The sequence below is a fragment of the Chanodichthys erythropterus genome, chromosome 10 (genome assembly GCF_024489055.1).
Source record: "Chanodichthys erythropterus isolate Z2021 chromosome 10, ASM2448905v1, whole genome shotgun sequence".
Lineage (NCBI taxonomy): Eukaryota > Metazoa > Chordata > Actinopteri > Cypriniformes > Xenocyprididae > Chanodichthys > Chanodichthys erythropterus.
Window position 1 is genome coordinate 20076298 of NC_090230.1, and position 22177 is coordinate 20098474.

Below are 22177 nucleotides of genomic sequence, written 5' to 3' on the forward strand. Positions count from 1 at the left end.
GAGATTCCCATTGTTGTTGGTCCAACATCGTCTATGAATGTTGTTTATGGTTTTACACATGAAAACGTTCATCTTTTGTCCTGTGTTTATGGTCTAGACGTCACAGGCCTATAGCAGTCTCGTGGTTTAGAGTTAAACCATAAAGTTAAACCGGACTGGGCTTTTTTTTTTTTTTTTTTTTTGCTTTCTTTACCCGAGGCAAGATTTCATTCCACGGCTGTAGGCGTCTGCTCAAATTACAACATCCGCATTTAACGCTCTCTTCAAGGGGAATGGCGTCCACCGTCCCGGTTCTTCTGGTCCTGTTTGCGGGAATATTCTCGGCGACAGTCGGTGAGTGTATAAAACACCTAACGAAAATACCTAGCGTTAAAACTGGTTCTTATCGACGGTTTGTACGGGTAAACCGATGTCTTGTCAAGCTGGGTCTATCTTGATAGACAAACAAACACACGACTTGGTATGCGGCTGCATGTCATGAAAATTCGTGATTATAGAAGTTAAATTTTATGAATTATTGCGATGTATTTGTCATCTGAATCATGTATAATTTTTATTTGTCACGCGTGACTTTCCCCGTCAGTTTTTATGGTTTATGGTGTAGTTTAGTGGTAGTTGTTTTCCTTCCCTGCTGAAAAAAACAATAGAAACCATTACAGAAATCCTAATGGTTTCCATTACAAACCATTACAAATTCTGTGATGGTTTCTATTGATTTTTTTCAGCAGGGTTTGTTGTCTTCGCAACCATTGTCTAGTAAATAAAGATGTTATTTGTAATCTTTTGAATTATCGAATGCAGATTCTGTTTGTTTTGTGTTTGTTGAATGTTTTATCATTATTAAACTAAACATGTTTCCAGAGATTTGAAAACATGTATTTTTTCCCTGTACTTTTGGTCTAAAATCTGCTCACAACGAGTGATGCAACAGCTTACAGGTATATTAGTTACTAAAAAAAGGTCATAATTTACTGACACTCATCCAATGCATATTATTTTCTTCCATGAAACACTTATGGAGAGGTTAGGCAGAAAGTTTATGTTGCTCTTTAACATACAGGAGGAAAAGCATGGATATTTAGGGATGTCCAGAACAAGTTTGTTGTGCCCCTGAGTCAGTGAATATTGATGCTGATACCAAGTCCCGAACAGATACTTGTTTTCCTAGTCCTTGTTGCAAACTTCAAGTACATTAAAGTCAATCTAATGTAGCCTATATATACAGGCAGGTACGGAGAGTTTTTCAGGGGCAGGGGTACAACAACACTGCCTGACCTCACAAATGCGCTTCTAGAATAATGGTCAAAAATTCCCATAAACGCACTCCTAAACCTTGCGGAAAGCCGTCCCAGAAGAGCTGTAATCGCTGCTATGGCTGAGCCAACTCCATATTAAACCCTATGGATTAAGAATGGGATGTGCATGTTAAGGCAGACGTCCCAAAACATTGGTCAAAAACTTACATTTAGACACAAACTGATCAGAAACCGCAACTTTCACAGAATGGAAAGCACAGGATTGTGGGATATCAAAGGCAGCGAAGGATACAGCTAGTGATCCTGGGTGGAGTAACTTCCTGTTGACGTTCGAAGTGTTGTCAAACAAAACAGAGGCTAGCTAGACCCTCCCTCCTCCTCCTCCTCCCCCTCCCCTCCGTGCTTCCTGAAACAGTCATGAACGCGCATTTAAAATCATTCTTGCCGGTTATTGGCTGGAGCATGTTTATTATGTTTCGTAGTCCAGGCTGCACCGGTTTGTTTTTATTGCCGTTTTCGGAGCTACAGAGACCACGTTTTTTTTTTTTTTACAGTTTTTAACTTTGGATTCAGATGTGGCTTGATGCCTTCATGGAATACAGTCTCCGAAGGCAGCATTTTTAATTTTTCGGATGCAGTCAATGACTTTTGAGTGATTTGTTACAAAAACGAACAGACCTCATTGGTTCTCACGTGCGCATTTGAGCTTCTTCTTTTCCTTTTAGTGATGGTTGGCAAACCCACTTGAAGGTGTATACTGCACCTACTGCTGACATAAATGAAAGGATCAGGCTTAGGATAGACGTTACCGTTCAGTTAAAATAAATGCTTAATCGGCCCCCGATACCGATCCTTGAGATCGGCTCAGGACATCCCTATTATTTACAGTGTCAAACTCTAAAAAGTCTTCTGAAGGCATACAATAGCTTCAGTTGACTCTGCCATAGCTACTTGGGTTTGAGCGACCTGAGGTGGAGTAAAAGATCGATAGCAAGGTTTTCATTTGTGGGTGGTTTTCATCTATTTATTATAAAGTTGCTTTTGGCCAATGTGTCTAATTTATCTCATCTTTTTTGCTTTGTTTAGCTGATGATGACTGCAAAAGCTACTTCACCAGCAATGGTGTTTTTAAGCCATCCATTGATTGTGGGATTTTTCAATTCTGCTGTGGGACGTGTGATAGCAGATACTGCTGCTCCGATCTAGGGAAGAAGTTATCCGAGGATGAACAAGAAGACTGTTTTTTGTGAGCAGTTTTATTTGTCTCATGAAAAATAATGGCTTTCTTAGTTTTGTACTGACATCTCCAGATTCTGTGCTGCTAGCTTCACCAAACAAGGTTTAGAAAATAATGACTTCTCAAACACAATCACCAGTTTTGTTTGGTCAGATAAACAGTCTATATTGTTGCCACAGATCTGTAGTATTTAGATATGAGTGGTCATATTTGAGCGTGTTTCTAATGTGATTATTTTTTCATAATCTGTCCTAAAGCAACGATAATAAGTATGTCGCTATTGGCGTGACAATATCGGGGCTTGTGATCCTCATCATTATGTTCATCGTCTGCTGCGTTTGCCCCTGCTGCTGCCTCTACAAAATGTGCAGAAAACCCAGACGTAAGTGTCTACACTTGCATATATTTTTTTAATTGTATCTATTCTTGTTTATGTTTTCAGGATGTCATATTTCACATTCAAATGTGAAGCCTATAAAATAAATTTGGCAATTTCTCAAACTAAATCTTATAAAACTCATCACAGACCTATTCATTGTGATATTATTTCCATCATTGTGACATTATTTCCATGAAAGTTTATACATCATGGCAGTTGATGCCAATTTAAATAAAGAAATGTAAATAATATAAATCATAATGTAGCATATTATACTATTTTAGTGTAGTATGCTATACTAGTTAGACTATAATATAGTCTGTTATAAAAAAAAATCATTAAATAATCTGTTATATAAATATAATATAGAAAAAATGAATATAATAGAGAATAGTGGGAATTACAAAACAAATGTCAAGGTTTGGACATATTATAATAATGAGAATGTTTGGTTTTATACAAAGTGTAAAGTTTTTCATTTAATTTTGGGCCAAAACATGCTCTGGATGTGTTTTCATCTGACTGACCTGTGTGTGTAAAATAAGGCAGAAATGTTTTAAAACATTTTCCACAAGTTTATACTTTCTCTGACCTTGTAGCCTATGATACAAATGCTGGAATGTGACTTTTGCATGTGGAAAAACTGAATAATGGAGCATTCTGGGTCTGACTCACTGTGTCCACAGCAACCACAAACAGGAAGAGTGAGTGCCCATGTGCTACAGAAAGAGGTTAATGATAGTCACAAGACAGCTGGCGTCTCAACTTCATAACATTCTTTCCTGTCAGAGTTTTCATGTTTGAGTGCACCACTATCCCTTTAAGAAGAACTTAAAAGTGTGTTCATCAAATTCACTGACCTACTGAAATTGTCAACCTGTCTATCCGTTTTCTGCTAGATGCAGTGTTTTTTTTAGTATCGCTGACATACTGTCAGGGAGTGGTTGTAATGATCACACAAAGGTGAGGAATAACAAACAGTCTTTAATATAACACAACCACATAAACTACAGATGACACCGAACAAAGAACTGAGGATACTAAGGGTACATTTACATGACAATGATGTACTTAAATCGGACAACCTTTGCGTTTTTCACTTGCGGACGACAATGTTGACAAAACAATCCTGCTCACACGGATCCTCGTAAACAAGTAAAAACACTGTATTATTCATGCCAGGCCAGTAGATGGCGATGTCTCTTTGTAAAGAAAAACTACACGCCTATAGACTGAACATGTGATACACATGATGTGCATGACAAATTCGCATTTTTGTAATCTGCTACAAATAATGACGCTATTTTCAAAAACGTGCTTTTTGAACGCATAAAAAGTTTTACGTTTTTAGTTGAAAATGGTGTTGTGTAAACGGCCCCTAAGGGCTTAAATATAGAGAGTAATCAACAGAACTAAGAACAGGTGTTTAACTCATGAGTAACTATGGAAACAAACTAGCAAACAGAACTTGGGGGCCGTTTACACGACACCGTTTTCAACTAAAAATGGAAAACTTTTTATGGGTTTTGGCCGTTCATTTACATAGCAACAGCGTTTTGGTGGCCTAAAAATGCAAACTTTTGAAAACAGGTTTCAAAGTGCAAGTTTTTGAAAAGTCTCCATGTAAACAACAAAAACAGGAATCTGTGAAAACGATGCTGTCATGCACATGTGCATTACATGTTCAGTCTATAATGTTTCATCGCCATCTAATGGCTTGCCAGCACAATACAGTGTTTTTAGTCATTTTCACGGATTTGTATAAATAGGGATCGTTTTGACAATGGTGTCGGTACGCAGAAAACTCAAAGGACAAACTTTTCCATTTTAACCATATTGTTGTTATGTAAACGTACCCTTAGGCAAACCGAAATGTGGCATTGAATGAAATTCTTTTATTTTCTGTTTTCATCTTAAAGTTTTAGTAATTTTGTTTTTGTTATTACTAGTTTATTTTTAAATGTCTTTTATTTTAGTACATCAAGTTGAAGTAAATAAACGTGTTGCCCTGGCAACTAGCTGAAAATAAAAAGTTGTATAAATGTTATTTTATTTCAGTTAAAGTTGATTTTATGGTTGTAGTTAGCTATAATATCCCTGGCTGGAAGTATGTTGTTGGGTGTACGTGAGGTTGCAGAACAGCATTTCTTCACGGGGTGGATTGTTTTATTTTCTGTAACCATATTATTCAGGGTTGTTAAGTTTTGTTTATAATTGAGATATAATTTACCATTTTTAACAATGTTAGCCAATATGGTCGATGTTGATATCAGTAGAGCAGTATTGCCAATATAATATTGATATTTACGAAACACAATTAAATTATTTGCGTGTCAAATTGAAGAAACTGAAATATGTATTTTACATATGTATTTAAAATTAAAACAAATATCTGATTAATCATCTTAGTTGATATATATGTACTGCTAGTTTTAAACAGCCTTTTTAATGATTAAGACACAACAGGAAGTTATTATCTAGTCCATCTTAAATTTAGCCACCTAATCGTGCCAGAAAGAAATTGCAGCATGTGATTGCGGTTGCAGACATTATCAGGCTGCCCTTATTCATTCAGTTTAAAAACAAAATAGTGTTTCAAAGTTGGGAAGAGAAGTTGACTGACCTATATATCAGCCAGGATGACTAAAAAAAAAAGATTTTACTTGCAGCAATGTATGTACATCTTATGGCATCAACTCATCCATTATCCATTATCTTTTTCCTTTGATTTGTTCATCAGCTGTTATGGGAGCAACAACTACAACTACAGTCGTATCCACTCAATACCCTCAGCAGCCCGTTGTCCACGGAAGTCAGTACCCTCCTTACCAGCCCATAATACCACCCCAGTCTGGGTTCAGCGGGGCACCAGGATATGGAGGGAAACCCATGCCGACTGCACCATATCAGGGACAGCCATACGTAGCAGGACCCCCACCTCCATATCAGGAAGCTGGTAAGATTTTGCACAGCAAAAAGTCTAGTCAGCCTAAGTTGTAGGGCTGGGCGATAAGTACGAACATTCGTACCCCTGGTTTCACAGACAAGGCTTAAGCTAGTCCCAGACTAAAGTGCATGTTTGAGCTGATTTAACTTAAAATCTTAAAATATGTCAGTGTCATTGTTTTATCTCAAGATGCACACCAGTGATGTTTTTTTCAAGTGTACATTTATAAAAGTTACTTAAATATCCTAATCCTGGCTTAGGCTAAGCCCTGTCTGTGAAACCAGGACATAATGATTTTGCAGTTTTGTGTCATTACGAAGTTTTGCAATCCTTTCTTGTCTCATGACTGGTGTCATGAGAATGACAGCATTAAGAGAAATGTTTAAAAGCATCAGTAGCAAAAATGATTTCTTTGGATCAGTTCAGATTGTTTCAGTGGATCGATTCAAAATGATTTGTTTGCATTTTCACTCAAAAATGTCATTAAAGTGTTTTAGTAAAATATCTGCTGGTAATTACTGCTGTTAAAACTAATTAGCTTTAGATTCATAACTTTAACAAACTGTTTTAGTTGTTGCATTTAAAGATTTTTTAATCTAGTTGTGTATAATGGCTGGTTGAAATGAAGAAAATGTATTTTTAAACAATTTCAGAGCACATATTTGAGATTTCTCATATCGCCAAAAGGAAGAAAAATGTTGAGTTTTTAGCTACACTACCGTTTATAAGTTTGTTGTCTGTAAGATTTTTTGATGTTTTTAAAAGGAGCTCACCAAGGCTTCATTTATTTGATCAATAACACAGTAAAAACGGTAATATTTTTTACAATTTAAATGAACTATTTTCAATTTTAACATATTTTAAAATGTAATTTATTTGTGTTATGCAAAGCGGAATTTTCAGCATCAGTCTTGAATGTCACATGATCCTTCAGAAATCATTCTAATGATGATTTGATGCTGTTTTATTGACTCCAAACCTTTGAACGGTATGTATTTACTCAGCCCAGTTAGGGTTTAAATTTGCTTGTTGGAATTTGCATTTTAGTTTCGCTCTACATTGAAATCGAAAAAAGGCAAAACAAAGTGTTGGATAGGTTTCATTGACTCAAAGTGGAGCTGTAACTGTGTGTGTTTGCAGGAGGACCAGGATATCCTGTTCCCTACAGCCAGGCTGCGTATGACGGTGGGCAGGCCGCGTACCCCATACAACCACCAGCTCAGCCTGGTTTCGCTCACCCTCCCCCACCAACAAACTACAGCTCGACTCAACCAGCATACAACCCCGCCTACGTGGAGCCACCAAAGACCGGTTACTAAACCACAAGCTGAATTGTTGATGGTTATGCAGTTCTCCATGATCAGATCTCTTACAATTGTGCATTGTATAGCTACTGTGGACAGCATATTCTAATTGGGTCAGGAATAAAATGATCGATGTTTGTCATGAACGCTTTAAAGTCTTTTTGCGTGCCAGCATTGTTTTCCTAACACTTGCCTTTTACACTTCATTTTATATAAATATATATTTTATCTTTGTGACTCTAAGCCATATTAGTTTTTCGTTTTGTTTGTGTGCGCAAAAGGGAATATCTTTGTTTTTCATCTTGAAATGCCGTCAGCTTAATTTTCTTTTGGGAATTTGCACAAAATACTGACACTTTTATCAGTTGGTGAATATGAACGGCTGCATGTTGTTTAGATGTTTTCACAATTTACATACCATTCAGGTTTATGCATCTGTGAATGTTTGTAACATTGTTCTCATGCACAGAGATCCAGAATATGCCTTATTTATGCAGCAAATTACACATGGACACTTTAACTATAACATTATCACTGTGTGTTTGGAAAATTATATGGAATTTGGGTTCTGTTTGTTGCAGAAATTCTGTGTTAGTGAAGGAGGCGTCAACACATTTCATGAATTTCCCTTTCTCTTTCCTTGAGCGTTTGGAAAAGCATTTTAATATCACTGTGAGGAAGAATGTCCATAAATCTGTCTGGAAGCCAAATGACTTCATCAATTTAAACAATAAAATCGCTCGAGGTCAGAAAGAGGGTGAAATTCTAAGATGTTGTTTGACTGCTTTGTTTAGTTCTGTGGAAAGTCGACACGCTCTTCCGAGTTATGAAGTTAGCTCACATTTTATCATCCCTATCTACAGTCTTCCACAGATTCCTGTTGGATGTGTTGGGTCATGTTTTTGGGATGTGTTTGTTGTGTTTGGGATTTCGTTTGTGGCTGTATTAAATGTTCAACTAATCAGTGTTTTATGTTTACTCGAGCATCTCCATGTTTGCAACTGCAAATAAAAAGAAATTGTGCTGGAATCACTTTGTTAAAGTCAAATTCTCTGCCTACAAACATTATTTCTCTCATTTTAGTCAGATTTTCCATTTTTGGAAAAACAATTGACCTACACAGGGGAAGTTAAATGTTGTACAGGAAACAGAGCTGGGTAGTAATCTTGATTACCTAATCATATTCCAAAAATCAAGTACTTGTAATTAGAGTAAACTACTTTTTAAAATACTCGTAATCAGACTAGTTACTTTTTTATGGATTACATATTACTTACACAATGGCAGTAAGTTGTTCACAGTTCATTGATTCTCCTCATTTTTTTAATGTTTATATATTTTTTTTCCTAATAAACCTGCTGCTTATATACGTTAGTGATTCTTAGACTTTTTCTGGCAGTGAGGGGGAAATATATATGAAATGTATATATGAAGTAATAATAGTATATGAAATATAGATGAAATATTTGGTGTAGCAGTGATATTGCTGTGAATTTCATGTTTTTTCAATATTTTTGTGATGTTGCCATTTTCTAAATTGACATAAAACATACTTACTTAAAATTAAAATCATAAGATGTGATTTTGTTTTATTCAGTGTTACTATCATCAAACTCTAACAGGTACATTAGTGGTAGTATTTTGAAGAATTAACTGTCCAAACATTGCACTTTAAAAAGAATCTGTTGAGGCTCTTGTTGGTGAATAGAATATATTTTTTTCTTTGTATCTGTCAAAATAGTACAAGTTTATCCTACAATATACAGTTGCAAGAAAAAGTATACCACTTGCGGAATCTGAAAACGTGAATTATTTTAACAAAATAAAGGAGATAATACAAAATGCATGTTATTTTTTATTTAGTACTGTCCTGAGTAAGATATTTTACATAAAAGATGTTTACATATAATCCATAAGACAAAACAATAGCTGAATTTATTCAAATAACCCCATTCATAAGTATGTGAATCATTGGTTCTCAATACTGTGTGTGGTTACCTGGATGATCTATGACTGTTTTTATGTTTTGTGATGATTGTTCATGAGTCTCTTGTTTGTTCTGAGCAGTTAAACTGAGCTCTGTTCTTCAGAAAAATCCTCCAGGTCCTGCAGATTCTTCAGTTTTCCACCATCTTTTGCATATTTGAACTCTTTTCAGCAGTGACTGAATGATTTTGAGATCTGTCTTTTCACACTTTGGACAATTGAGGCATTCAAACTCAACTGTTAAAAAAGGTTCAAACATTCACTGATGCTCCAGAAAGAAACACAATGCATTAAGAGTCGGGGGTGAAAACATTTGGAATTTGAAGATCAAGGTACATTGTATTTAATTTGTCTTCCGGGAAACATGAAAGTATCTTCTGTTGCTTCCGAAGAGCAGTACTAAATGAAAAAATATATATATTTAAACAAAATAAGAAAAATGTGGACATCTCCTGTTCAAAAGTTTTCACCCCCCAGCTCTTACAGCATCGCGTTTCCTTCTGAAGCATCAGTGAATGTTTGAACCTTTTTTAATAGTTGAGTTTGAGTCCCTCAATTGTCCTCAGTGTGAAAAGACGGATCTCAAAATCATACAGCCACTGCTGGAAAGGGTTCAAATATGCAAAAGATGGTGGAAAACTGAATCTGCAGGACCTGGAGGATTTTTCTGAAGAACAGAGTTCAGTTTAACTGCTCAGGACAAACAAGAGACTCATGAACAACCATCACAAAACAAACAAACAACCACACACAGTATTAAGAAACAGTGGTTCACATACTTACGAATGGGGTTATTTTAATAAATTCAGCTATTTTTTGTCTTGTGGATTATATGTAAACATATTTATGTAAAATATCTTACTCAGGAGAGTACTAAATAAAAAATAACATGCATTTTGAATTATCTCCTTTATTTTGTTAAAATTTTTCACATTTTCACAGATTCTGTAAGTGGTTCATACTTTTTCTTGCAACTGTATGTGATCAAATAAGGGTTAGCACAAAAATATTCAAAGTAATCCAAAAGTAGTCAGATTACGTTATCAAAAATATGTAATCTAAGATTATATTACTGATTACAAATTTTGACATGTAATTTGTAATCATTAACTGATTACAATTCATAAGTAATTACCCAGCTCTGACAGGAAGTGAGTTCACTCATGTGTTGTTGACTAATACTAAAAATTGCATACTTAAGCTACACGCCAAAAATACCATTGGGACATGATGGAAATTACCTGCCATGTGGTATAGCATCTGGAAATCACATTCTTCGTCGTCACATACCGTTTACGTACATATATTACCTTAACTCAGCTCTAGATTCAGCTGTGAGATATTAGGTACTTTGATATCATACACTGATCGGTCTGTGCAGCTCCGCTTCAGTTGAACAAGCCTATTTACTAATATTCGCCGTCGTCAATAGCAACGCTAAAACAGCGGCTACTTCGACGTCTTTCCGCGCCAGTTCTACAAACGGGCGCCATTTTGTGTATTAGTTATATCGACTGTAATTTACCTCAGAGGACTTTACAGTAATGTTGTTTTCGTGTTGTTGCTGGCACAATTGTTTTGTGATATGTTGATTTGAGTTAAATCGTCGTCAGTGTATAATCCACAAATGTAGGCCTATGCCGGGGGAAAAGTAGTCCATTACTAAGTGAGTAGCCCTGTAATAAGCAAGATAATGTTAGCTGGTCATTAAACTTCTGTATTCTGTAAAAAGAGGTTGCATTGCTTCCGGTTCGCCTTTGTGAACTAACGTTATCCACCTTATTTTTCTATGCGGAAGTAAGGTGTTTTATGTGAATGTACAAAACTTCCCCTTTATTAGCAGCTATAGGGAAATAACGAGAAGAATATCAAGGTGTGCTCAACTGTAAAACCGGCGTATTTATATTTATGAAGACAATACATTAAAATATTATGGTAAGAAACAATAGTTACAATATCAAGCAGCATAACGAGCGGTTTTGTACAGCTAAAAATAACTGAAAACGAGCGACACCGGAAGCCAGACACATTAAATTTACAAACGGCCGCATCCGCTCTTATCTGAAAAATAAGGTGGATAGAGCCGTTTTACTAAATATGCCTTCAAAGGAGATGAGGATAACAGGTGTCTATCGTATATGCAAATTGAGATCAATGTTTTTGTTTCTTTATTTGCTTTTCTTCTAACATTCAGATATTAAAATTGAATAAAACGCCAACAATAAAAAAAGTAGATAACTTATTACCTATAAAAAGTCCATATATCACTATCAGTTCACACTTCTGTTAACACTTTCTCCAACAAGTGGATGCAACGAGACCCGTTTTCCTGTTTGTTCATGTAATGGTCTCCACAGCTGAACCCCAATATATTACTCTATAGTATTTGTCGTTCGTTGTTTATTATCACAAAAAATGATTTTGACACATCCTTCGGTTTATAAAAACTGTAATACATAAAGAATTAAAATACCTCAGTTGATATAGAATGAATTCTTTAATTCAGGTCATTAGTGCTCAGTCTTAAAAATAATGACAAAATCTGGGGACACGAGACAAACACAGAATGTTTCTGAGGGGACACCTGCGATACACACACTAAACATTTTTCCATTACAACACTTGACTTTACATTTGATCATTAAGAGCCCGTTTCCATATCCATGTCTTCAACGTACTCCGTTTCAGATCTGCAGATCTCCTCCAGAGCCAGTTCTGCAGTGAAACAACAATATAATAAACATTTAATACATCACAATGAAGTCATTTAAAGACAAATATCTTCAAGGATGGTAAATGTTCTACATCAGATGTTAAGTTAGTTAGCCAATCAAAATGACATTGGCATCAATTATTCTAAATGAATGTAGAGATGCGAACCCACCTTCGCTCTCAGACAGATCTGGGACCAGACGGAACGTGTCTCTGATTGCGGGAATGACCTGATCGTACATGTGCAGGACGTCCAGACAGTGTTCGGAAAAGGACGTGTCCTTCAACAGCAGCCAGTGCAGTAACATCAGAGCTTCTCGCAGTACCTGTAATCCAGGACTCGTCCAGGTCCGATTTGACAGCGTTTGACTTCCTCTGCCTTTTGTTTTCAGCCACTGCCTGTGTAAAACCACAACGATCGTCCGCACCACCTGAAAATGGAAATTGTAGTATGGTCAGTACCAGACATTTTTGCTCTAATGTTATGAAAGACTCAAGAACAATGATCATTTCCATTGTGCTTCTGTAGTCATTTTGTCCAGTTGTGTGAAAAGTTGTTGGTTTTAGTATTTATGTCTGAATCAAACCTCATTAATACACTGGCAGGATGATTCACAAAAAGCTGTCCATGTTTCGGCCTTCTGTGTGAACAGTTTGGTTAATAACCGGATGACCTGTTGACAGGAACCAGATTTTTTAACGCCATTTTTATATAATACATTTCAAAACAAAAGACTGCAAGATAAATCACCTCAAGATCAAAACGACTCCACATATCTTCTGAGGCAGATTTATCCGGTCTAGAGGTGACATACTGGAATATTTTGAGAAAAGGACATGGATCTGAGGGAAGAGGGAGGGTTTGTTTTAACTCATGCCAACAAAAATACACTTTATGAAATGATAAGAGACGCTTACATTCATGTGAGCAGAGTTTAGTGGCCATCTCTTCATTATAGATGATAAACGACAGAAATCTCACAGACAGATGGACTATTCTGTAGGATGTCTCCAGAGTCAGGCATTTGGACAACACTTGACTCGACATGACAACCTGGAGTCTACATTTGAGAAATCAGATGGCTGTTTAATTGGTAAATAAAAGTCAATGATGATGATATTAATATACTTATTTACATTACTAGCTATCAGAATCTCATCTTACTTTCTGGCCATATAAATATCAGCAACTGCTCATATATGCAAACTTTTTTTAGACTGTCTAAAGGTTCAATAAACAGTTAAATTTCAAAAAAGCAGATTGTTCTGACTGATTTCTTATGTCAGGCTTTACAGGGTTAAGATGTTGCCACAGTATTTCTACCTACTTTCAGTCATTTAAATGTAAATTAAGGGCCAGAATCAGACTATAAAATGGGAATATATACATGCCACTCATGTAGATACATATACTAAACCTCAAGAGCTGGATCTCCTGCGCTCTCTTGGCCAGCATGCTGAGAGTCTTCAAACTAGTGCTCAGCAGCGCCTCCCTCTGGCCAGCAGCGGTAATGAACGCCGGATCGGCCAGCTGTAGGAGCCTCGTGAGAAGAGGCAGCTGGGTTTGCGGCTCCACGGCGAGATGCTCAGAGACGCTGAGGAGATTCTTCGAACACTGCGGCCGGTTAAGGCAAATCTCTCCATCCTGAAGGCACAAAACCATCTCCAAAGCCTCACTGCTGTAGCACACTATGTGATAGAGAGCTTTCATGGCCGCCAGGGCGAACTCCTCCTGACTGCTGAGAGAATCCTCCAGACTCGAGGCCAGGCTGGAGTCGGAAGATCCCGACAAGGAGCTTCCGTGGAGCGAGGCCTTCGCAGAGCTCTCGACGGACTCCAGCGACTGACAGTATGTGCTGATGTGGAAGGTGAGCAGGGGGAGGAAGTGCACCGCGGCGGGGCAGGTTTGGAGAGCAGCATCTGGGTTACATGGGACACTCGTAGGGGACTGGAGAGTTAAGGCAGTCAGAGCGGACATAGCGAGACTCTGCAGCTGGTGAAATCGAGCTTGAGGACGATGAATCCATCGGAATTCTGTGGAGGATGTGCTGGAAGTTGCCAATGATTCCCTGAAGTAAAGGGGGGAAAACTATTCACAATCACAACATTCCAAACTTTTCACACGGATGTTTAAAGATAAAAGTAAACGATTAACAAACAGTTACTTATACTAATAGGCATAATGCTAATAGTTATTTGATCATACACATATACATATACATATATTTCCACAAATAACTATCACATTTACACAAGTTTTCCAGGGCCTCAAAATCTTAAAAAAAAAAAGCCTTTAAAATTCAGGATTTCCCCATATTTTCCAACGAATAATTTATTAGTAATGATAATAATAATAATAATACTACATTATTCTATAATATTTAATATAATAGATAATAATAATAAAATACAACAAATATTTCAACAATTATGTTTTAAAATGAAAACAGAAAATGTCATTATGTAAAAATTATCATAATTTTAAAAAATACAACAAAATAATAATATTTTAATAATAATGTTTTAAAATCAAAAGGCAAATGTCATGATGTATAAAGGAATACTACCACTAGTAGCAACAACAATAATTGTTATTGTTGTAACTTGTTATTAATACAATATTCTATAATGTTTACTTTAATAATGAATAATAAAATAGATGTTAATAATTGTTTTTAAAATGCAAAAAACAACAACAAATGTCATGATGGAAAAATAAATACTACTACTACTAATTGCAATAATAATAATAAAACTTTTTTTTATATATTATTATATATATATTATTATATTTAATTTAATAATAAATAATAAAATACAATTTTAATTGCATGCAAAATTGTCATAATGTAAAAAATTATCATTAATGATAAGAAGAAACATTGCACAATATTCTTTATTAAATATATTATTATACATTAATATATAATATATTATTTAATAATAAATAATAATAATATACAACAAATAATACTGTTTTAAAATAAAAAAGCATGTCATGATATAAAAATTAATACTACAAGCTACAACAGCAATAAAAATACAATAATAAAATACAACAAATAATATTTTAATTATTATTATTTTTTTAATAATCTGGAATAAATGTGAGGTGAAGTGTTCTGTATAGTGTAGTTTATGAACCCAAAATATCTCTGATCATGTGACTTAAGTATATTTGATTAGCAATTCCAATGTTGACATTGTACAAACATTCCATTGGAAAATACCAATATTTACAAATGTTGCAATGGAAATTTCCATTTCTTATGATTAACGTTGTGATTTCACAAAACAAACAGTACGCAGTGGAAACCAATGTTTACAGTTTATTTTTCATGTTTCAGGACATTTAGGACACAATGGGATAACCCACCCAGTGGGCGGGGCTTGTTGATACTTACGGGCTGACGTAGCCGTGCTGTGACAGGATGTTTGGTAGAGCGGCAGGACTGATGGACAGCAGGTGACACAGGCCCAAAGTGCTCGGATCCAACGGCTGTTGCAGCAGCAGATTCAATAACACACAGCCTACAGTATCACAAACACAAACTCACAGCAACACACTGAGAGAACAGACTGAAGATAAATGCAAGAGATTTGATCAGCCGTTACCTTCCTGTTGATGGTCATATCTGAGGGTTCGGTCTAATTGTGGCTCTTCTGTGAGGAGACGTTTGGACTGCGCTGGTTTCCCATCTGATAAGAGTTGTAAAAAATTTAAATATTGAGGATAGAGCAACAAAGGAAAGACGTCAGGACAGGAAATGTGCATAAAAACAAAAGGAAATAATCCATACCCTCAAATAAATGTCCTTTTTTGATAGGAGATGTTTTTTTGGAGAGCTCAGCTGAGAAGTTTTCCTTAGTCATGAACGCTCGACTCGCAGGAGAGTGAATACTGTGTTAACACAACAAATAAATAAACTGCAGTTTTCAGGTTATATTCTAACCCTTTAATAAATAACAAATGTTATTTATAATTCATATGAATTATAATGGTAACAATGATCACTGATATTAATAATAAATAAATAATATATTATTTAACAGTAATACTTACAATAACAATATTAAGTATCATTATTATAAAAATAAGTAATAGTGATACTTTTTTACTGTATTGTTTAATACTACTACTGTATAAATGTACAGTATAAACTACTGTATATATTTTTAGTTCATATTAATTAATGCATGGACTAATGTGAAACAATGAGACCTTATTGTGAAGTGCTACCAATCTAATTTATTAAACATATCCAGTATAACATGATACATTGGAGTGGAGTGCATGCAAAGAGACATGCTTAAAAAAAATGCTGTAAATGTAAGTGCTGTAACAGTGCAGAAAACAGAACAATTGTCTTTCATTACTAGGGATGCCCCGATACCAGTATCAGCATCGGGCCCAATACTGTGCTTGTGAACTCGTACTCATTACCAACAGCCGATACCACACAGTGTGTTCAGTACAGTGCTTGTGACAAAGAAACACAGACAACAGAGCAAACATACAGCACAATGGAGATATCAGAGAAGGGTGTCTATGAAGTAAATGTATCTAATTAACAAAATAATAAACTAATTAAATATTCATGCTATAGCTGCTGTGCACAAGCAGACAAGATAAACAAATGGCGCACAAGCCTGTCGATCACATCCCTTTTTCACAGATATTGCTGGAAAGTTTGTAATTCGGTCGGATATGGCAATAGCAAATTGAACGAAAACTAAATCAATCATGTGTGCAAGTAAAAACATGAACTGTTACATGGTGTATGCATAACGAGTGTTTCCCAAAACTGTTACAGGAAGGCGGTACAGTAATCACATGAAGTTTTTTGTGTGTAAACATCCAAAGTGCGCTCCCAGAAAGCTTCCTTTCAGACAGCTCGTGAATAGCCTATTAAATCGAATTCTCTTTCATGTGTTCTTGCACTTGAATAAACAAATTCGCACAAAATGTCAAAATGCCCATATAGGCAAGTATCCTTGTGAAACAGTCAGTTATGTCTTAAAGGTGCAGTGTGTTAAGTTTTAGCAGCATCTAGCCAACCCAACGGCCAAACCATAGACTGTAAACAAAGATGGACGCGACACCGCTTCCTTCCATTGTATTGAACTGAAGCCAAAATGGGCCGATGAATGGGCGCTGACACGTTACGCAATACGTCAAAAAAAAAAAAAGTTTGGAGCCTGGGCATGCGCAGAAGGAATCGTTAGTGGAGCGGTATCAAACTTCCGCCCAGACGACTGCGTCATCATTCATGTATTTTAAATAGACTATATAAATTATACACAATTAAAAATACTACCTATAAAATAATAGGCTATTCTGTTTCTAGAGCAATAATATTTTTGAGACAGCAAATTCAGTAGATAAAATCAATATAATATGCCACTAGAAACAACTCTAAATCGTCAGAAACGGTCCTGCCATTTTAAATCAAGTTCAACTAACGTTACAGGAGATCGATTGCTGTAATTAGAGTAGGCTATCATTAGTTTTGTCCTGCTAATTATTATTTTATACCCATAAAAATAATAAACAACTGCCAGATAACGATCACCTGCTTTTTCCCGACATGGTTAACATTAGGTGTGTTATCTTAACTAATAACGTTTATTAATTAGCTTATAACACCCATATTTAATGTTACAGAAAAAGGTTCAGTGATCCGTCAGATCCTGTACGTTGGTTAGTACAGTTTACTGCTGAACAACTCATTTTGTTGGTGTTAAATAACAAAGAAATCGAAAATTAACAGTTAGTTAATACATCTTCAATCTCCCCTCGAAGCTCTGACAGTCCTCAGACAAGCTGTCAATCAACTTGACGACACGCCCCGTTTTTATAGCATCAAATTGCTAGCTAAAATCTAAATCATCACAAAAACGAACAATTGAATATATATCAGTGTGATAACAACTACCTTAAATGACCAAAACCATCTTTCAGAAAGTTTTATTTGAAGCAGAATTTATTTTTAAGTTTTCACTGAAGTCTCATTCGACTGCATTGAGAGGGCAGTGTTTATGACCTGTACTGCATCCAGCCTCCAGGGGGCGATCAAAGAGCCCGTGACTTCACTTTTCAGGACATATGAGAAATACCCGGGCCAAACCAACAGCTCACTCCACCGCTCACCCCTCCCTTTCAAAGCACATAGAGAAACTATGGTGGCCAACACAGGACAAAAATGTCGTCGTCTGAGACAGAAGAGAGTAGCCAGTCAAGCAATGAAGTTTTCTTCTTACTTCTAACAAAGAACGGTCTCGGCTTCTAATAAACCAGATGACTACAACTACTTCTTTTTCTGTGCGTATTCAACGTAGTGACGATGCACACTGCCTCTAAAAACACCAGCGAAGAACAACAATAACAGCATAGTAATAAAAAACGCACTCTGTAGAGTGTTTGTCCATTTAGGGCTGCTGTAGAAACATGCCGGCGCAAAATGGTGTAAGGGGACCCGAGGTGTATGTAGATAGAAATGGCTCATTATAAGGTAATAAAAACATAACGCTTCATTATGTAAAGTCTTTATACACCACTCAAAACATAGTTATGTATATTAGATTGCATTTCTGTCAATAGATCCTCCTAAAATTTACACACTGGACCTTTAAGTGAACGTAAATGGTTAAGAAAGAAAAAGTGTGTAACTGTATATTGGATCCGTGCGGCTCTTAAAGTGACAGCAGCCTTTGTCCTCAATGTTAATCTAACAACAAAAGACAGAGAAAATAACTCGCTTCTCTTGATTGAATGACTTTTGTAACTTTAATAATGATTAATCTAGATTTGTTTTATGCAGTGAAGACTATGCAGTGTTATTTTGCTTTTGATTACTTCATTCAATTTCTGTAACTGAAAATTGTTATATTTCACTGTTATCTAAAAATTTGAACCACTGGCCCAGCTGGGCTAGTACAAAAAAAAAACTAATCATTGAGCAGCTTTAAATATTCACTTTGTTATTAAATTAAAGATAAAATATGATAGAGCAATAATATAAACAGTGAAAGTAACAGTACCTCTTACAATACATTTTAACAGGCATAAGGCGGCATGAAAATAACTGAAGGAAATATGTATTTGCTAACCAACTAATTTGATTCATATTCTTTTGGTTTCTCTGCCCAATATTTAAAAAAATTTAAAAAGGCTATGAAAATACAGGTCTCAGTACTCGGTATCGGCAAGTACTAAAAATGAAGGTATCGGTATCGGACTTGTTTTGGAAAAAGTGGTATCGGTATCGGTGCATCCCTACTCAAAACCAATTTCTCTGGAAGACACACAAAAATCAATGTTGCATTTACATGTTTCGTGCAGGTGTGCCCGGCTGCTTTCCTCCACGCTCTGCGCTCTGAAGTTTCCCTCTCATTTCATTCATCTCGGCTTCTTTAAAGTGCAACTCTGACTGCAGCGACTGCACCTGCGGTAAATCAGGCATTTCGAGGAGTTCACATGAACCATTACATCGGCCCAATTACATCCAGCTTCGTGAGGATGTCAGTCAAACTCGTGTGCCGTACCTTCCTGGACAGCTCCTTCTCCCGTTCGCTCTGAGCGTGAGCTTTCTCTTTCTCCAGGGCGAGCTGAGTCTGCCGCTGCTGTTCCTTCTCCTGATTGGCCAGTTTCAGGGAGTCCCGCAAGACTCGGATCTCTCCGTTCTTCATCAGGATCTCCTCCTCTACCTCCTTCAGCTGAGTGTGAACAGGAATGCAGACACATGAGAACTGGTTTTTAAATCCTAAATCATGAAAAAATAAACAAGGACTGTTTTGGTGTAAGAAACCTTGTCTAAAAAGTGGAGTTCAGGGAAAAAGGGGTAAATATAAACTACAATGAACCGAACAAATGAACTGCATGTTGCGTAGAACAACACACCTTTTTCTTCAGGTCTGCTTGCTGTTCCTCCAATTGCTTGTAGTACAGATCTTCTCCATCTTTACTGGAATGACCATCTGCTGCGGGAGACACAAACTGGTTACATTTCAAAAAAAAAAAAAAAAATTATATATTTTTATATATTATATATATATATACACACTGTATATATAGTGTGTGTGTGTGTGTATGTGTGTGTGTGTGTATATATATATATATATATATATATATATATATATATATATATATATATATATTTGTGAATTTTTATAATTATATTTATAATTATTTTATAAAAATATATATATATATAAAAATATATAAATTCACAAAATCGATCCCAAAAATAACAACATAACAATAAATTCAACTGAAAAAGATTTAGTATAATCAAATTTAATAATTTAATAAAACAAATTGAATTATTGTTTTATACTGGATTTTATAATGCAAAAATTAACAATGCAAAATACTATAGGAATAAGACTAAAATATTTCAAAAATAATTATATAATAATGATAAATGTAATAAAAAAATTATATAATAATACTTTTTTTTAATAAAATTTAATAACCAAATTTAATAACCAAAAAATATCATTATGTTGTTTTATAGGATTTTTATAAGGCAAGAACTATTCAAAAGAATGATAACAAAAAATACATTTAAAATACTTCAATAATTATTATTATTATTAATGTCAACAATACTTATTTAATTTAATAACAAATTAAATCATTATGTTATATTGCATTTTATACAAGGCAAAAATTAACTATGCAAAAAACTGTTAAGACTTATAATATATTTCAATAATAATTATTATTACTCATGATAATTACATTTAATAATACGCATTAAATTTAATAATAAACTAAATATTATTGTTATAGTATTATATTGTTGTAATTAAATTAAATATTATTAAATAATTAATAATAATAAATTATAATTAGCTGCTGTTATTACTATAAATCTGCTCTGTGAAATTTTTAGTTTAACCTATCCAGAGTCCAAATAATGCAAAAATGAGCTATGCAAAGTGGGTGATAAGACAAAATACTCATCCCAAAAGCAGACAGAGGGACTGTTTAAGAAACAAAAGATTTGTGGAACATGTGTCCAAAACATCCTATACTAACCAAACACGTTTTTTCTTTGAGGTTCTTTACTGTTATATGTGCTGCTGCTGCAGCCGTCTCCGATGGCAAATGTTTTTCGTCCGGATCTCACAGGTGCTTTGCTTTGCTCATCAGTGCAAGCGAACACAGAACCAAATGTTCTCTTTGACCCACTGTTTTGAACGTCCCCTGTGATGGCCTGGGATGCGATGATGTCGATCTGGTCCAGGTCATCCTGGGTGAAATCAATGTCATCGTCAAATGGGTCGGGTCCAGCTGACACCTGATGACCTTTCAGTCTCTTGCTTGGCGGGAAGTCCATGTCAATGAGATGCTTTTGGGAAATCGATAAAACATTATTAATATTTATGGACTATCAATGAAGAAAATGAAAAATCTGTAGTGTGTCCAAACTTTTGACAGGACACACACACACACACACATACACACACATACATATATATATCAATTATTCACTGTGGTCAGCAAAGTAGCCTTTTCCAATATATTATACAGTATGTACAATGTCAGTAGTGTAAACTAAAAAACCGTTGAATGTAACTGACAATCTGGAAATACTACAAATCCAGTTATTTTCCAGCCAAAGGCGGAAAATAATGCCTAAACTACATATAATGGTCTTGTGGAGTCACATATTGGGTTTATTATAGTAAAACTATGGTAAAGTGCTCAGGTTTATTATTACCTGCTTCAGTGTCCCTCTCAGACTCCTGCATTAATCTGCTACGACTCGTCAAACACACAACATGCTGCACAAAACAATAATAAAGTGCTACTTTAAGCTATTAACATAAACCTAAACGACTAAATAAACCAAATAACAGAAAACTTGTGAAGCTGGAAGCATTTCTGAGCTCTCTCTCAGCCTCTAGACTCATGCGGCCAGACGAAACCGCATACGGTAGTAAAACCTCACATGATTGGCTAAAGCGCAGCCCCAGTGTGTTACGGTGCACTATGATTGGTCCATTGTCCAGCGCACGCACTACGGAGACATTCGTGAGACAAAAGTCATGCCCAAACGCGTTATGAACGATTCCAGTTGGTTTTAATTTAGAAAACATACGCAAAATGAAAATTAAAACGTACGTTTGAAAACTTTTTGTTTGCTTTTTTAAATGTTTGTACACATGCAACGTCATTTAAGTTGTTTCAGCATGTAGCATGTATATAAACGTGTACTAAATATACTAAACAAATAATCTTATGACACACGCATTGTTTCATATAACATGCAAAAATGCTATGGTACACAACAAAACACTGTTACAGACTAATAAACGTATATTTAAAAAAACATTAACATGGACAAA

The 22177-nt window shown here is 35.5% G+C and overlaps 2 protein-coding genes across 7 annotated transcripts; one reads left to right on the top strand and one right to left on the bottom strand.

The window, feature by feature from the left end:
• LOC137029236 (protein shisa-5-like) lies at positions 1-8419 on the top strand. The gene is made up of 5 exons (XM_067398799.1): positions 1-333; positions 2343-2502; positions 2751-2875; positions 5613-5828; positions 6960-8419. The coding sequence occupies exons 1-5, from the start codon at positions 273-275 to the stop codon at positions 7136-7138; spliced, it is 741 nt and encodes a 246-aa protein (XP_067254900.1). The 5' UTR covers positions 1-272; the 3' UTR covers positions 7139-8419.
• Positions 8420-11435: 3016 nt separating this feature from the next.
• atrip (ATR interacting protein) lies at positions 11436-21756 on the bottom strand. 6 transcript variants are annotated; one of them, XM_067396448.1, is made up of 14 exons: positions 21550-21756; positions 21018-21177; positions 19722-19798; positions 19367-19537; positions 19151-19266; positions 15622-15722; positions 15437-15520; positions 15226-15352; positions 13240-13890; positions 12740-12882; positions 12573-12664; positions 12409-12495; positions 11994-12252; positions 11436-11824 (listed from the first exon to the last, which is right to left on the bottom strand). In XM_067396448.1, exons 2-14 carry the CDS (start codon positions 21163-21165, stop codon positions 11751-11753), a joined length of 2130 nt encoding a protein of 709 aa, XP_067252549.1. In that variant the 5' UTR covers positions 21166-21177; positions 21550-21756; the 3' UTR covers positions 11436-11750. The 6 variants fall into 6 exon arrangements, with proteins under 6 accessions (XP_067252549.1, XP_067252548.1, XP_067252547.1 ...); XM_067396447.1 differs by having other exon boundaries at positions 19722-19801; XM_067396446.1 differs by having other exon boundaries at positions 20895-21177.
• Positions 21757-22177: the final 421 nt, after the last annotated feature.

Bases quoted from the DNA above. Each gene is read 5' to 3' on its own strand.
- LOC137029236 (XM_067398799.1), top strand. From the start codon at position 273: ATGGCGTCCACCGTCCCGGTTCTTCTGGTCCTGTTTGCGGGAATATTC. The intron at 334-2,342 runs GTGAGTGTATAA...TGCTTTGTTTAG, and splicing joins AATATTCTCGGCGACAGTCG to CTGATGATGACTGCAAAAGC. The intron at 2,503-2,750 runs GTGAGCAGTTTT...TCTGTCCTAAAG, and splicing joins GAACAAGAAGACTGTTTTTT to CAACGATAATAAGTATGTCG.
- atrip (XM_067396443.1), bottom strand. From the start codon at position 21,165: ATGGACTTCCCGCCAAGCAAGAGACTGAAAGGTCATCAGGTGTCAGCT. The intron at 19,267-19,366 runs GTACGGCACACG...GATTTACCGCAG, and splicing joins AGAAGGAGCTGTCCAGGAAG to GTGCAGTCGCTGCAGTCAGA. The intron at 15,723-19,150 runs GTAAATGCAACA...GTGTTAACACAG, and splicing joins GGCACACCTGCACGAAACAT to TATTCACTCTCCTGCGAGTC.